Consider the following 17399-nt stretch of genomic DNA (forward strand, 5'->3'; position numbering starts at 1 on the left):
TAGGTCAGGCACTCTGCAGTGACTCATTAAGCAAAATAAATGAAATAAGAATCTTAATGTCCCTTCTGGTTCAGCTTAAGAGCCTCAAAAGTGTGTGAATAAGAAGGTGGGACTCTGGTTTTGATACTCAGGAAACACATATTTACCCTCTGAGGCCTCTGTCCTGGCAACATTTACTCACAAGGATGAATTAATTATGTAGGTTTCAAGACAGGCGTGCATATACGGGTATGAAAGATCAGAGTCCAAGTTTTTTCTTCATTAAGGGTCTGATCATTTAATTGAACAAGTACAAGGAGCTCTGCAAGGAAATACTTACGGGAACAGTAATTGACACGATTGCACATTGCAGGACTGAAACCTCAGCTCTGAAGTGCTACGTTAAGCTATTATCATAAGCAAATAATGGCTTAGATTAAGCTGAGCATCAGGCTTTATTGACCAGAGCAAAGGTCAGGTAAATACTTATCCTAATGGGCAACATGATTTAAGATGCATTAGTGTATAAAATCACTGCAAACTTGTTGTAGCAGCCCTGATGTGGGAGTTTTACCCCCGACTACTCTGGAAATAAGGTCACAGTAGGGTAACAGAGAATTGGAGGACTAAACCTGCAAACATTTGCATGTCAACTAGACCTTTAAATGCTGCACTAACTGATATATATGTTAAAAATTATCAGCTCATTCATGTTGGTTTTGAATACGTTGTGAACACAGGCTTTTCTGCAACAGACTGCTTTTCCACTGCCTGAGATAATTAAGTCATGTTAATTTATGGTTTGCTTGGGTTTTATTTCTTTGTCTTCACAGTACTGGGACTGATACTGCCAATGTGGGCCATTGCTCTAATATCTGTTGGTGTATCCTTAGTATTTGCCATCTTAGTCTGGATTTTTGTGTGCCCCTGGATGAAGAGAAAAATAGAAAGTAAGTAGTTGTTTGATGAAAAATGAGTGATGTAAATTCACAGAAAATTTCATTTTAGAGCTGGAAGTGCCCTTGAGAGGTCACCTAGTTCAGTCCCCACCCACAGGCAGGATGTGCTTAAACTATTCCTTATATATTTGTGTAACCTGCCCTTAAAAACCTGCAGTGGTAGAAATTCAAAACCTTCTTAGGCAATCCATTGCAGTGCTCGCTTCTAGAGTCTAGCAGAAACAGGAAAATAAATCCTGGAATGTCATCTATTTTATATTTTGTTAAGGAAATGTTACAGAGGAAATATCTGGCAGAATTACTATCTCTTAAGTGACTTCTTTACAGTAAGTTGGGCTGATCACAGCTTGTAGCTTTACAATGGTTTATTTTGCTACTCTCAACAAATACTGTGTTTAAAACGCAGATAAAAGTTTCAGTTTTCATTAATAAATGAGCAGCTCTGTGTTTTACTTCAGTTACCTACTTCAGTCAATTTTGTAGGATGAAACTAAGATGCTCTAGAATTTTCTCAGATTAAAGTCTTAGAATTAGGTAAAGAACGTGTATGAAACGGAGCCAGGTTATTGTATCCACGTTGATCTATGTTGTTGATGCAAACCATGGAAACGCAAGCAGCAAGATGGATAGACTGGGTTGAAAATTACAGTACTGTTATTTCCTTAGGCCGGTTAAAGAAAGATGCTGCACTGTCAAGAATATCTGATGAAAGTCTTGATAAAATTCAAGACGAAGAAACACCAGTCTTTAAAGAGCTTCCTGGTGCCAAAGCATCTGATGAGAGCACAATTCCCCTTACTGGCTCCGTAGCAGAAGCTGCTGGGGCATCAGATACTATTGCAAATGGAAATCATCCACGTGTACCATACGGTAAGAACTAAGAGGGTTTATCTTCTCCCTGTTTTGATAGGGCTTCTTAACTGCAAGTAGGTCTCTGTTGTAAATGCTAAGTTAGTGTTTGGGATTTCCAGCTCTAATCCATCTTCAGCATTGTTGGGAAAGATGCTTATTTACAAGTAATGTTTTCTAGAGAGGACTTAAAAACAATTACATTTTTGGGGCTGTATTTCAATTTTAGAAACAGCTGGAAACAAAAATTACTTTCTGTTTTGCTTTACTTTGTATCCTTAATGGTGTTTCCATCCTTTTAAGCAGTGGAAAAACACAGAGAACACAAATTGCTGATGTATGAAGGTTAAATTTGGCATAAAGATGATTAGCATACTACCACAGGAGATGAAAAGATTTGGGCTTTAGCAGACAAATGTATGACCGTTTGGAGTGTGTCCCCTAGAAAAATCTCGCACGTTGTTTTCTGAATGTATATTTATAAGAAGTAGGCTTGCATGCATAAAGCTCTTTTTCTTCTCCCATGTGATGGGATCACGCCTCTACACACTTAGAGGTCTGCTGACTTTGATATCACTTCGCTAACATCTACACAGCCCTATAATTTGGTTAATAAATACCTGATATATTCAACTGATTCTTACAAAATCAAGTAAGTAGTGACGTGAAGCCCTTTGAGTGTGTGCTTCCAGTTTAAAAATAGCTAAAAGCAATTCTGAATGTCTCACAGTGGAAATCGAGGAAGTCAGGAAATAAAAAAGAGAGTGTCTTCAGAAATATTGCTGTAGCTTTTGCGTGTGTCCTACAGCACATGGTAATGTTAAATGTACACAGTGGGAATAACTATCACCACGTTCATAGAAATAAAATATATAAAATGCTGGAAAAGCTGAGGATTTATTTCTTCAGAACGTGAATTTTTTTGCTTTCCATTTTTTGAGAATTTTTAATTTTTTAAAAAAAGTTATGTGTGTCTCAAAAAATATTTATTTCAATACTTTCAAAAGGTGACCTCATATTCAGTATAAATTACAGTAAAACACCTTTCCAGAAATTCTTATTATGCCTATTCAACAGAGACACAGACAAAACCTCAGAAAAAGTAGAGGTTTTTGTACAAGAAAGGAATTTTATAGAAATTACTTTTTCAAAGAACCTGAGGCATTAGCCTTCAAGTATCACTCTTGAACAGCCGATCCCAAGTGACGTGCTGCAGGTCATACAGCATGTTTGGGGCAGACCCAGCACTGGAACAAAGCTCTTTTTGCGCAGAAGATGAGAGAGCTTATCTGGTGGTGAATGGGATCTTGGCTTATTCACTGCATATATTGCAAACTAATCTTCTTTGTCCTGTACTCTCGTATTGCTGCCCTTTTATTGTCTCACGAAGTGGGAGAGAGAGGGCTTCTGTACTCCATTTCGTAGAAATAAACCGTCTAAGTTTCTGCCTTTTTAGGAAGAGCATTTTCAATGACACACACTTCTGTGAAATCGCCTGTTACCAATGGCACCTTCAGCTTCGATGGCCAGGTGAGGAGCGACGGCCATGTTTATCACACTGTGCACAAGGACTCAGGTTTATACAAAGACTTGCTCCACAAAATACACCTGGACAGGGCCGCCGATGAGAGGCCTGCGCAAGAAAACAACTACAAACTGTTACGACGCAACAACAGTTACACTTGTTACACAGCTGCTATTTGTGGCATGCCCGTGCATTCCTCCTTTAAGGCAGCGGACACATCAACTCCAGAGGACAGTGAGAAGTTAGTGGGAGACACTGTTTCCTACTCCAAGAAGCGGGTTCGCTATGACAGCTACTCCAGCTACTGCAATGCAGTGGCCGAGGCAGAGATCGAGGCGGAAGAAGGTGGCGTGGAAATGAAGTTGGCTTCTGAACTTGCAGATTCTAACCGGCCCCCAGTTGATCCTGTGGAAGAGGATAAGGAAGAGAAAGATACGTCTCAGGTCCATCTACTTTTCCACTTCCTCCAGATCTTAACAGCCTGCTTTGGATCCTTTGCCCATGGAGGTAATGATGTCAGGTAAGAGGATGAGATCTCACAAACCAGCTATTTCATGACTTCAGTGCTTGGACCAAGGTTTGCCAACATGGCCGATTGGAAAGCGTTTTTCTTTCTGCAGGCAGATGATTGTCAGGGCTGTGTTTTGCAAAGCTTTTGACACTGATGTCCCTGGTGCTTTCCAGGAGTTGGGCTGCTCAGTCTATGGTTTATTTGCTTCTCAATGGGAGCATCTTTTTTATTTGCTGCTAAATAATTGTGCAGTAATTAATTTAATTCAGGTTTAATTCTGGCAAGCTTTGAGGCATTGAGAGAACCCCCCCTGTCATGGCAAACAATGTACAAGCGAATAGGACAATCCCAGCCCCACAGATTTTGCGTTCAATTTTAACTGCATGGTTGGAGACCATCAGTAAATGAGAGGTTTAGACAATTTTGTCACTAGATTATCACATTGTGAAAACAGGTGTGCAAAGAACATCATCGTTTTGATTGCTGCAGCCCTTAGAGATTCCCCTTTGCTGAATCTTTTGCTTGGAGTTTTCCAGGGGTCTAGGACCGTGTGAGGCAATGTATTACTAAATAGCCTAGAAAATCTAACAAGCCTTAGCATCAAAGTCCTACTGAAGTTCATAAACTGCACATACAGCTTCTCCAGTTGCCACAGTTCCCTTAACAAATAAAGGGAGCAATGCCCAAGGAGCTCTGGGCATGTTCCTGTACCCCGTGCAGAGAGGGGACATGGCCTAGGGCTCATCTCCTCGCATTCATTTAAGAAGGTCCCCATCTCCTGGCATAGTTCTGGTACACAGTAGTGGTGGGTTGACCTTGGCTGGATGCCAGATGCCCACCAAGCCACTCTATCACTCCCCTTCTCAATAGAGCAGGGTGGGAGAAAATAAGGTGGAAAAAAATCTGACGGGTCAAGCTAAAGGCAGTTTAATGAAGAAACAGCAAAAGTCGCACGTGTGGAAGCAAAGGGAAAAAAGAGGTGTTATTCCCTACTTCCCATCCGCAGGCGATGTTCAGCCACTTCCTGGGAAGCTGGGCTTCGGTATGTGTAGTGATGGCTCCAGAAGATAAATGTCATAAATAATGAGTGCTGTCCATCCGTCCCACCCCACCCCTTCCTCCTTTCTCTTAGCTTTTACATCTGAGCAGACGTCATACGGTATGGAATGTCCCTTTGGTCAGTTTGGGTCAGCTGTCCTGGCGATGTCCCCTCCCAAGATCTTGCCCACCCCCACCCTACTGGAGAGGCGAGGGGCATGTTGGAGAGCCAGCCTTGATGCTGCAGCGCTGCTCAGCAGTGGCCAGAGCACTGGTGCGTTATCACCACCTTTCCAGCTACCAACACCAGCACAGTGCTGGGAGGGCTGCTGTGGGGCTCAGCCAGGCCCAATACAGCAATACTCCTTGGCAGGGATTTTATCCAGAGCTGCTGTCGCTTTTGAGTTGCTCCTTGAGTGTGGAAGAAGCCAGTGAGTTCATCCTTCAGTCATTTGGCTTAAGTGTGTCTGTCCTTAAATCCTGTAACATTAATATCATTTCCCAGGAATAATGGAAAAGGATTGTCCTCCAGGAGTCTTTATCTCATGTTCATATTGACTCGGGCAGCTGACAGAATCTCAGAGTTGGTCTCAGAAATGTTTTTCTGCACCTCTTTGCCCTCCACCATCTGGTCAGACCCCTGTGTGTCTCATAGCATCTCGTCACTCATCTGCCGACCTGTTTCCCTTTGAAAGCTCGGCCCTGCTTTATTCCACCAAGTACAAGACTTTTGACCAAAGGGCGTAGGATGTAGGCTCAGGATGGAACATTTTACACCTTCCTCATCTGCATTCGTATTGCTCACCTGCTTATAACATTGCTTCATCTGCAAGGCCTTGTTGCACCTCACCATCTCAGTGGCATGTCACTGAAGAGCAGTTTGTGTGGTTTTGCTCTGTCCCTGGGAACATTGCACGTTTTTCCTTTAGGATTTGGCTGGACTGCCTCATCCCTAGGCCTGGAGCCATCAGCTTGGTATTCAGTAGGCACTCTTTCCTGTATCGTGATATGGTCCCCTGAGGAATACGCTCAGAAGCTGCTTGTCGAAGCAGCGATCCTTACTTGGGTTGTAGCTGGGGCTGTACTGAGCCCCATTCCTGCTAAGCCCTCGCCCTGTTAGCCATGCCTTGCTGGTGTTGGTTTCAGCATTTGCAGTGGGGCTTTGCAGCGTTCCTAACTTTCCTAGTCCTCCTTAGGCATCCGGGCAAATGCTGCTCCGCTCAGCAAGGAGGACAGTTGTTGTCCCTCACCCTTGTCAGCCACCCAATTTAACTTGCAGCTCATCTTGAAAACACTTAGAAACATGTGTCTTCCCTCCCCATCCATCCAGCATCCTGGGAATTTGGAACAGAGCTTTCTGTCCTCACTCTTGTTCTTACTCCCTTCATATCTGCAGGGATCTAGCTCTGGGAAGGAGTCCAGGGTCCCATCATCCTCAGGATCAGACGGCAGCAGTGCAGCTTTCTTTGCTCTCAGATGGTCTTCATTGATCAGGACCTCTGCTCTGACCACACTGGGCAAGAGCAAAGACAAGTACCTGTGCTCTGCAAGCGGCCAGCAGCAAGTGCCAAGGGGAGCGTAGGAATAAGGACAAACACCACTGGTACTTCTTGTAATGTGCCCTCGGAAACACCATTGCAGAAAGTTCACAGCCCACCCCCGTAGGTGGTGCCTGTACATACTCCTCAAGGACTTACAGTCGCTTGCCTTTTCTGTAGAAGGCAAGGGTAGTAAAGTTTGTTAGAAATGATCTGTAAGGGTGCAGTCAGTTCAGAAATCAGATTCGGTGTTGATAGGAGCTGACCAGGATGAAAGACAAGGTTTAGGCTTCTGTGCAGTATGCTTTGTTGCATCATATAGCATAATTCCTGCAGAATTCTACATTTGGACTGGCTTGTTGCCTTGGCAATATCCTTTCTTGAAAACTAATATTTTTTTAGTGTTTTGCAGATCTATACTTCCGTGAGTGATCCTACCAAATTTGCCAGGAAGCATGCATTTTTGTTAAATGCTGTTTACTCCAATCTCTTGTTAAGCTGAATTAATGTAATTGCAAAACTAAAGGACAAGTTATCTTTGCTTTGTCAAAGCTAGGAGTAGGATTGGATAGGAACCCATCCTTGCAGCTGTACTGAGTTCCAGCTAAGAAATAAAAATTAAAGACCCCTTTGTATGCCAAAAAGGTTGAGTAGATAATAGATAGATATCTGGGAATGCAAATATCTATCCTGTGGATTATGTAGCAGAGACATTTTGCCAGTCTGTCTAGCAGAGCAGAAGACTTCTTACTGGGCTCTTGGCTCCTCCACACGTCACATAAAGATCTGCAGAGCTTGAAAGGCAGTGTGTTGTTTTAAAAATAATGCAGTAGAAACTAGCTAGTAGCGCAGCTTTCTGTCCACACTTCTGTAAGAAAGCAAGCGTTGGCAAACCGTCTTCCACTGAAGGTTGCTATCTTTTCATCTCCCTCCTTCGTTCACATTCCTTCTCTTCATTTTAGGTGCTGCTCTCAAGCTGCTTCTTTATTTTTTTTCTCAGCTTCAAATCCTGTTGTTAAAATCCCACTTTCCCAAAAAAGCATTTGGTTTTAAGCTTCTCACTTAAATATTTAAGGCAGCACCTCCGTTGTCCATATCTTTTTCTTTGCATTGGTCTCCTACATTCTCTTTCCCCGTCCTGGAACTCACCCTTGTCCTACGTTTTCTATTTATTTTCCATCAGGCTTTTTGCTGATATCCCTTGAAGGGACAGGAGCAGGTAAGAGGAGTGAAGAGAGAAAAATTAAAAGCTAGTGTAACAATTAAGAAGTGCAGGTAGATAAAAAGGAGTGAAGAGAGAAAAACTAAGAGCTAGTGTAAAAATTAAGAAGTGCAGGTAGTTAAATGGTTGACCTGTTTTAGAGGATATTTAAGCATGAAGCATGTGGTACGGACTGAACCAGGATGCATCTCAGAAACACTTTATGGAGCAGGAGTGCCCCATAATAGTTTGGATAGCACTTCAGTGGGCAAAAGCTCATACAGAGATCTCCCTTGTTTCATTGCCCAGGCTTTTCCCCAGGACCTAGAAGAGTTAAACGAGTCTTTTGCCTTTGCCTACAGAACAAACTCATTATAAGGGTAGCTAGGCCCCCAGTTTCTTCCAAGGTGATGCTTTTTAGCATCATAGCGATACCGGCCGTCTGTGCTGTAGGAGCTGATGTTTGCAGCAGTCAGGGCTCATGTTTAGGCTGACATCAGCAGGAATCCTGGCTGGGGCAGTTGTGTGTTAAAAGAAACAGGGAGTCATGGTAACTCTTTATTTGGGTGGCTGTTTTGTTCAGACCATCCCCTCCTGCCCCCCTGCCACAGAGTTTATACGCTGTGTCAAGGATGCTGGAGCCCTTCCAGAGCTGGGACTAACTAAGCCGGGCCGAGAGCCTTGTGACACCATCATGCACATGGGCTGAATGAAATCTAAAGAATTTAAAATCCTGACTAAATGTGTTGGGACAGAACCGCTGAAAAAAATGTTGTTGTTGAACTTAATTAGCGGCGCCAAGTGAGCAGGTCCCACTGGCTCAGCACCCGAGCACAAAGGGAGCACGTCAGGTCATTGCAAGGGCAACAGGAGAATAAAAAGGGCAGGATGGAAAAAAAGACCTGGGCCAGGAGCGTGACACAAGGAGCACTGCCAGCTTCCTAATGCTTGTTCAGAGCCAGCTTTCCAGAGAGTCCGAGAGGCTGGGCTTTGTTGGCTGGTGGGGATTATATGCGCCTGTTAGTTGAGTTGGACTGAGCTTATTTTCTGTAAATATAGGTTGGTTCAGCAGGAATTGTGATGACTAGAGCTCAGCGCTGCAGCCGCAGCAGCCTACCTGTATAAATGCAGGTAGCGGGAGAGGTGCTGAAGCTGTGGGGTTTATGCTGCGTTTCAAAGTCTGGAAGAATGTCTGAATTACCTAGCTCCCAAGAATGAGGGCAATTGGGCAGGCTGTTTTGGAAATGGCTAGAGAGGACTGCTAATCCCATAGCTATCTCCTGTGCTCAGCACAACGGTGGCTGTGGCTGCTTTGCTACAGGGTTTGGGAATGAGAAAGCTATGAGCAAATGGTGCACCGGGCCGCAGCCCATCCAAACAAATGAGAAGACGCTTTTGTTGACTCAAGCGGTGGACTCTGGAGCTTGTTAAACGGAAAGATGCTGTAGGTTGATGTGAGGTTTGCTGATTAAAATCTGCTGTTTGTGCTGTGAAAAAGCGTGAGACTTGTGCTCCTGCACACCTGTCTGTGCATGTGCTTAGTTTTTCTCTCGTACAGATTCCTTCTCCTATAAATGGGTAGCCTCTTCTGCCCCTTCCTACCCCTCCCTCTCTGCCTCAGGCCATCATTCCTGCTGTCACAGGAGAAACCCTGGGGATGACAGAAGGAGCCATGTGCCTTGGCCTGTGTGAGCAGGCATCTACACTCAGCTCATGGATTACAGCCATGGAGGAAGGTGGTTTATTATCGTGATGGTGGCAGGAGCCCTGATGCTCACACAGAACAGGGTGACCGCAGACCATGCCACCTGTCCATGTTTGTGCCCACCAAGGTACAGGCAGTACCAAGGTTCAGCTGGTACGTGCTGTAGGGGGGAGAAACCTGCTTGCAGACATTTCGTGGTTGCGTGTGGGATGTCAGTTTTGCTGCATAAATTGTTTGAACGTGGCTGCTCTAATTAAATTTCATGTGGAGGACTTCAGGACTACCCTTGCGTAATCGTACTTCAATATTATAGGAAAAAGGGGTCATTCGTGTTAGAGTCTGTGGGGAAGGCCATATTGATTGATGGCACAAGCTTGATAGAGTGGCTCTTTTATTATCCAAAAGATATAGGCTACATTACTGAAGACAGGATTTAAAACTATTTCATAGCTATAGCAAAAATGTTTAGTGTGTTTTATGTATTTCTACATATTCTCTCAGTTGAACTGCTGCCAGATAGGGAACATTTGCTAAGCAAAGCAACACAAGTGTAACTAGGAAGTACCTGCTTACCCAACATACAGGGAGAGGAAACCTCTTCTTTCACCTGTCTACAGACTTCACTGGAGTTTTGGGTCAGCACACACAAACAGCCGTGGGATTCACCTTTTCCCCTCCTGCTAAAGTAAATGCAATGGGATTAAAGGAGGGAAGGGGCAGAACATTGCCAGTATCTCAGTGCATACTGAGAGCTTAGTGGGATTCAGTCTCCTGGCTAAATAAGGAGTCTAAAGGAGCTGTAAGAAGGCTTGATTACGAAGTGAGTGTTTCTTATGTCCTCCCTGACAGCTGCAGTCAAGATCACTTAGAATATTTAGGAAGCTAATCTGTCCATTATGATCACTGAGAACAGCCTGAAATCTGATTTCTTCCCTTTTTAATAGCAGTCCATCCTGAAAGTGCAGCCCGTGTCCTGAGTAGATATGAATCTTCACTTGTGTCCGTAATTGTGCAGCTACATGGCATCTTGGTTGGGCCACGCAGGCAAGCTGGAGGAGAGCAGCAAGGAGCAGGGGGCTTGGGTGGACACGAGAATCCCTCCCCATCCTGCTGTGAGCAGGGCCCATGACAGGGCTTGCTGGGGGAAGGCTGGTGTTGGTGAGCGAGGGGGGAGGATGAAAGCAACCCTCCAGGGTCCAGGGAGTTGGGGGTTTAGGGCCAGCATTTACAGTACGCAGTGATGCGTTGCAGGAAGAAATACGTCGCCCTCCTGACTCATTAACGCACCCGGAGCTTGCACTTCACTGGGCACAGCTGTGACACACTTTTATTGCACTGTGATATGTGTACTATTTCAAAACTGTCTGATTATTGGAGCTAGGATAAAACTCTGAATAATCTGAGATCTCTGGAGATTAAGACATAATTTTTTTCCTGTTGGTAAATACAGGGCGATCTTTCTTGTGCCCTTACTCAACTGAGTGCTGTCTCCAGGCATAACTGCAGCATACTCAGTAATACCATCCCACTCATTTTCCCCGTGGGAAGTTCATTTGTGAAAAACTGGTTTGGGAAACAGTGAAATGTCTGGGGGTTTTGTAACTGTATTTATAATATTGGAAGCCTAATATAGATTTCTCGGATGGGTGTTGTACTCGTCATTCAGTTTTAATCAGTGATAATGTATGTGTCAAACTTCTGTCACCCAACTAGAAAAAGTGGCTGAAACAATCTGCCTTTTTCAGGTAGCAGAGAATCAAAGCATGGTCATCAAGTAGTCTGTAGTTTATGGATTATAATGGAAAGATTATTCAGAGCTTAGCATTCAAATGCGATTAGATTGTCTTTTTGAGCAACACACTGCTCCCCTCAAATAAGGAGTAGCGAGGTAATAGCAATGTTGCTAGTTTAGGAAATATTATGACAAGTTTGATGGGATTTAGCAATAGAGCATGCAGCTGATGGCATCCTTCCATTACTGAAAAAATCCCTATTTTTTACTAAAAATAAACAAACAAAAAACCCGTAGTCCTTGTTCTTCCAGAGAAGGACCTGGACTTGTGACCCAGAGATACCTAAAAATTTCTGCTTGTGTGTGTGTGCATGGGAAACTGTAATTTCTAAGCCTGTCTCATGCTAGCTGAATGTGGGTTTTTTTAGGTTGGTAATACTATCTGTCTCACAGGGGAGAGGAGAAGCCAACTCTATTTATAGTACAGATTCACTGTCAAATGCTATCTTTCACAACAGCTTTATAAATGGTGCAGGACAGATTCTCAACTGGCACAAGCAAGCAGAAAAAGAGAAGTCATGCCAATTCATGTTAGTCGAGAGAGCTAGCGAAATCATCATGAGGGTCAGGCAGCACTTCAGAAACACTCAGCAGCACTTCGCTGAACCACCATGACACGCGTCTGCAAGTACGAGCGTTACTGTAGATGGCATTTAATCCTGTATCACACCTCCAGCGAAGGCAAACAGCCCCTGCATGCCTCCCCTGCTCCAGCGTCCTGTGCCCTGTAAGTAACCGGGGCTGGTGGAGCCTACTGAAAAATACTGGACATGGAGACTACACTTCACGAGAGGTAGACTCGCGAGTTAGGCTTCTTATGCCATCACATTTTATAAACTCATCCCAAAGTTGACTCATAATGTCCGCTGTCTTGTTTTCAGTGGAAAAAAGATACGAGGTGTACAAAACCAAAGTAATACCATGACAGAAGTAGCTTATCTTGGCCTTTAAACCCAATAGCTAAATAATACAGTAACATCCTCGAAAGCACTTCAGTTACCGAGGAGCATAGTGACAATTTTACACATAGATGGATGCGGTTAGTGGATCAGAGCCCCTGAATGACCACCTCAGGCTTTTTTCTTCTCCCTTTTAACTACCACGAATAAGACTTGGAGCTCCAGCACAAAGGAGAGGTGGTTAAGGCAAGTAAGAGAGCTGCGTGGGAGAGTAAGAGCACTTCTTGAAAATAGACTTGTGAAATGAGTCCTAGCCAAATGCATGGAAGATTTGAGGTCTGCTTTCCTGCTAATCATGTCTTCAGTCAAATGAGATAGAACTGGTGGGAAATACTGTGAAAGCCACATCCCACTCTAGCCAACGTCCTCATGGTTCATCTGCTTAGTCACTCAGCTGTAGGAGACATCTTATAACCACAGAAGGTCTCAAAGCAAAGTCTTTTACCTAACAATGCGGGGTTTCTTTTGATGTGTTGTTTCTCTCTTACTCTCCTGTTGGGACTGGTTGTCTTCTACTGATGAACTCTGCCTAGTCCCAAGGACAGTTGATTGCACATGCTCGTGGTAACGTCTCGAAGCTGATGTGTGCAGTACCAAGATCCTACTCTTTGCAGTTCATGAGTCAGATGCGTTCATTGTGAGCTTTTGGTAGTTTTGTGGTGGCACAGGCCTAGCGGCGGCTTCTAAAGCTGTTCTCCATTGGCATAGGAAGCATTGATACCACAAGCCCCTGGGACTGGACCTACTGAACGAATCCAGAAGCTGAAGGAGCCCTCTGAAGAGCCATGATGGTGGTAGATCAGAGCCACCGGCTGCATGCCACTGCCGGTTTGCTGGCTGCTGGTAGCCACTTGCAGGTATTCAGGCTGGGAGATGCCGTTGTCCCTAGGAGCTGAATGTTGAAGTCATATTGAACGTGGTTTACAGGGAGAGGAGAAATGTCTGCCTGGTATGGATAACCAATGGTGTAGATACCCCCAAATGAAAATGCAGTTAATTACCTTTTTGACTTTCCAAGCATATATGGATCCTGTGCTCCTCTGCTTTCTTTTCCTGCAGGGAAGGTATCAGAAGTGCTGCCTCCTTGGGCATCAGTGTTGTCTCTTCTGATCTGTTGGGCAGCATCAGCCACGCGGATCCTCCAAGGCTGAGCATAAATCAGCAGAGTTTTGCCTTGCCTTCCGTTGCCACAAATAAGAAAATAACCTTTTCTTCAAGGATTAAGCTTAGTTGATTCACAGAGGTGTAGCATTTGCAAATAATTAAAACTGGATTTTGGTACAAAAGAGCATAGTTTGCTGCTGTAGTTTTTGAACCCTTTTCTGTCTTCCCATTTACATTAGGACTGACAAATATCCATCCATAATCTCTTCAGAACAGTCAGGAATCAGAGCCTGAGCTCGCTCCAAATGTACCTGTTACTTTCAACAGGGAGGTTGTCCCTGTGTCGTACAGCACTATAAGAAGGGATGTTCAGTTTTCCCTTTATTCATCTGATCAACGTTTTAGTTGCCTTTAGCCATCCTTCTGCATCCATCAGTTGAAGGTACAGTGAATTACCGTTCCTTTTCTATACACAACAAGGCTTTTAAATGTGCAAGTAATTTAATCCACACCTGAAAACCCTGGCAAAGAAGTTGCAGGATGACTTAAAAATATTAGAAATGCTTCGATCAAGAATCTCTTCTTCCTTGAAGGTAAAATAAATCTTGCATTTAGGCACTAAGGACTTTTCACATAGCATCCTTTCACTCATGCAAAAATGCAATAAATCAAACGCATACTCAAGCACAGTATTGGACCGGAAATTTAAAGTATTTTTGCTAGTGGAAATCACTCTTTACTTAAAGTGTATTTAGTTCTTCATCATACTACCCACTGTCTTCAAACTCACTGGATTTTATTATCCATGTTAGCTCACTAATTTGTTTCCAGCTTCTTTTTCAAAATCCATAAGAATTATTCATTCCTTTTTGTATCGAAGAGCATTTTGAAATATTTTTGTTTGCCTCACAGCTTGAATGTTGGTGTATGTGTGTGTGTTTACAAGGGAAAATTTGTTCCTAGTTACTTTGCTCCAGGACTGCTTCTCAGGGTTTAGAGCTTGATTTCTTAAGGACCAGAAGAAAGAAGGAGGGTCTCGTGTTGCTCAGATGCACCGAGCTTTGCAGTGCTGACGACCCTCATCTCTTGGCGATTAGCACTCAGCCCCTAGCACCTTGTATCTTGTAAAGATGGGATTCAAGTAAATTATTAACTGTTGGTTACGGTGGCTTGGTTTGTACAACATTTGATGTTAAAACTGGCCGTTACTCCATCTGTGTGCTTTGGAGCGAGACCAGGAACTAAATTTAGCTGGTCCTGGCTGCGGGGCAAGCATAGCTGTCGGTCCTGCCTGCAGTGCTTGCTGCGACCCGCGCTCCTTATCGGTTTACAAAGAGGGGAGCTTCCTGATGGTTTTCAGACTTTTTGAATGACATTGGACAGGTTTGCTCTGCTTTCCTCATGATTACTTAGACGTAAGTGCAGTGTTGCGCCTCTTACGCTTTTTTGGTGGTGGATAAATGCTGCTCAGCAGGGCAAGCGGGTACTCCCTTTAGTAAAAGAACTTAAAAAAAAAAAAAAGAAAAAGATAAAAGGATATAGAAGTTCTTACCTGTTTTTTAGTATTTAAGCATCTAAAGTAACTGGATACTAGCTTTCAAGTTTCTCTTCTAACTCTCATGTCTAGAAACTTGACGCCTTTTTAGAATAAACAGAGTCAGAAGTCTCACTCCAGGCACTGGAGACTCCAGCCACCAATATCAAATGACCTGCATTAGGAGTGGGGTCTTCAGTGTTGCTGACTTTTAGTGTTTTTCTAGATAGCAGCAGCAGGGTAGCAAAAAGGGCTTACACTAGCTGTGTATCACCAAGGAGTCCTCTCTGAGCTGGTCCAACTAGCTCTACAATGCATTTGAAGAAGACTAAGTCACCTTCCTGGCTGCATTCGGATCATATCTTCAAACGTTACAGGTTCTCAGACTAGATTATGTTTGTATCTTCTTGTCTATGATGGTAATTTTGTTCATTAATTTCCCTCTTTGACAAAAAGAGCTAATTTAATACTTGAATTTTAAAGATGCAGATCTCTTAAATTGGTAAATTTCGAGGTAATTTCAGCGCAGTACTGAAAAGACTGGGTTTTGTCCCAGAACAGACATAATGAGGTATTACCAACTCTGACATTTCAGGAAACCATTTGTAAGAGAGAAATTCCTTTCAACATTCACTATAGTTATCAGTGATGAGGTGACAAATGAAAAAGCAACATGATAAGAGTCCCCTGCTACAGCCTTTCTGAGCAAGGAAGGGTGTTGCCTGCAGGGTCAAGTCAGAGCAGTGCTGCACACACGATGAAGAAAAATCACACAGAAAGTAAGACACTTCTTTCAAGGCAACTATCTGCATTTTTGTAACTTGGATGATGTTTTCCTGTTTCTCCAGCAATGCAATTGGTCCCCTTGTCGCGCTCTGGCTTATCTATGAGCAAGGTGGTGTAATGCAAGAAGCGTCAACTCCCATCTGGCTGCTGTTCTATGGAGGTGTCGGGATCTGTGTGGGTCTCTGGGTCTGGGGTAGAAGAGTTATCCAGACCATGGGTAAAGACCTCACTCCAATCACGCCATCAAGGTAGGTGCACAGTTGTCATTACAGTTGTGTGTACTTTGTGCGTTAATCAATCTGAGAAATCGCTGCTCCAGGATTTTGTTTGTAACGCTGTCTGCTGGATTTGCTGTGCTTTGATTTTGATGATAACCTGGCTTTGACTTCTCCGTCTTTCTAAAAAACGAAAGAAAAAAATGGAAAAGGAGAGGAAAAAGAAATGAGAAAGAAAGAAAGGAAAAAAGATAACCTTGTAAACTAATACTGAATGCATTGGAGCTGTAGAAGTCTACGTGAACAGAGTGTTGTGCTGATGACCTAATTAGTGTGGCAGAAGGTGCATTTGGAAATGGCAAGATTACAGTGGCTTTCCTAGTGCCCTTCAGACTATTAAAACCATATGTATTTATTACAGTAATTTTCATCCTTAATGCATACTCGACCTCTGCTGGTGCTTAACCGAATTACTAATTAGGCATGATTCACTGCAGCGTAGAGTAGTAAAGGTCCCTGACGCAATGAGCCGTGCAGCTGGGTTACTACAGATGACTAGCCTGTGCCGTTCCCATTATTCAGCCCTTCCTTGTTCTCTTAACTTATTCCTATGCCAAAAATCAGTTGGAGATAAAACAGTCGAAAGAAGAAACGGGTAAGACTTTGGCACGCTGCATGGTATCAGTCCAGACTGATGCAAAGAGTGATTGTGAAGTGTTTTCTTATGCTTCCCGCAGTGGATTCACTATTGAGTTGGCTTCGGCGTTCACAGTTGTGGTAGCTTCCAATGTTGGACTTCCTGTCAGTACTACACACTGCAAGGTATGCCTTTGCCCAGTGACTGCAGTCAAGGCAGTCTGGACTATTCATCTTAAAATCGTGCCGCTCGAGCCAGCGGATAATGGCACAGCGAGGGGAAAACAGCCAGTCACGGAGGACAGCTAGGTGGAGGTGCATCAGCCTGTCTCAGCTGTGCCAGCAACACTGGGAAATAATCAGGCTCCAAAAAAACCGCATTGGAGTTGTCACAGTAAAGTTGCTGAGATCAAGCACAGCGTGAGCCTTGTAGCTGTGGCTAAAGAAAAACAGCACTTGCAAAAACATGACTTCAATTTTAAAGCAAATGATTACAGGGAAGAGCCTGGTTTCCTCCGACGGTGCCATTTGAACCTGGTTGGGTAGCATTTCTCCCTTGTTCAGAGGCTGCGCACCATTCATCATTTATACTTCACTTTCTTGATAAGTGCATGGCATGGGATTTCCTGCATATAACTCTTTTACTACAGGTTTTCCATCTGTCTTTTTTTTTTTTTTTTTTATTTCTTCACAGTGGATTTTGCATTGAAGTAATGTGTGCGCTAACGGTACTTGTAGCCTCAAATGTGGGTATTCCAATAAGCTCCACCCATTGCAAGGTATTGGAGTTTGCAGTGATCACATCAGTAAATCACATCGCTAGGACAAACCATAACAAAATACAAGAGATACTGATCGTTGCAGATTGCCTTCACTATGCGATGTGCCGTGCAGGCAGTGATCGCAAAATAACAAGAACCGCTTTTAAAGCTTGTATGGCTAAGCAAAGTCAGCGTTATAAGTAATTGCACAAAAGTCTGGAACGTCTTTCACCCTTATGTGATCATGTTGAACTAATATAGACCTATTAAAATAATGTAGACTCATGGTTTGTGTGATCCCGGTTAC

At 43.6% G+C, this 17399-nt stretch overlaps 1 protein-coding gene across 6 annotated transcripts in view; it reads left to right on the forward strand.

The window, feature by feature from the left end:
• SLC20A2 (solute carrier family 20 member 2) overlaps positions 1-17399 on the forward strand; it is a 59062-nt gene that overhangs the window by 35140 nt on the left and 6523 nt on the right. For 3 of the 6 annotated variants that reach the window (XM_055697459.1, XM_055697452.1, XM_055697469.1), the window contains 5 exons: positions 813-929; positions 1605-1808; positions 3244-3832; positions 15543-15728; positions 16433-16517. In XM_055697459.1, coding sequence (XP_055553434.1) covers positions 813-929; positions 1605-1808; positions 3244-3832; positions 15543-15728; positions 16433-16517 — 1181 coding nt within the window. Of the gene's footprint in view, positions 1-812; positions 930-1604; positions 1809-3243; positions 3833-15542; positions 15729-16432; positions 16518-17025; positions 17111-17399 lie in introns of all 6 variants that reach the window. The other 3 variants (XR_008729982.1, XM_055697474.1, XM_055697478.1) reach the window with 3 other exon arrangements.

This window comes from Falco cherrug, chromosome 1, assembly GCF_023634085.1.
Source record: "Falco cherrug isolate bFalChe1 chromosome 1, bFalChe1.pri, whole genome shotgun sequence".
Taxonomy (NCBI): Eukaryota; Metazoa; Chordata; class Aves; order Falconiformes; family Falconidae; genus Falco; species Falco cherrug.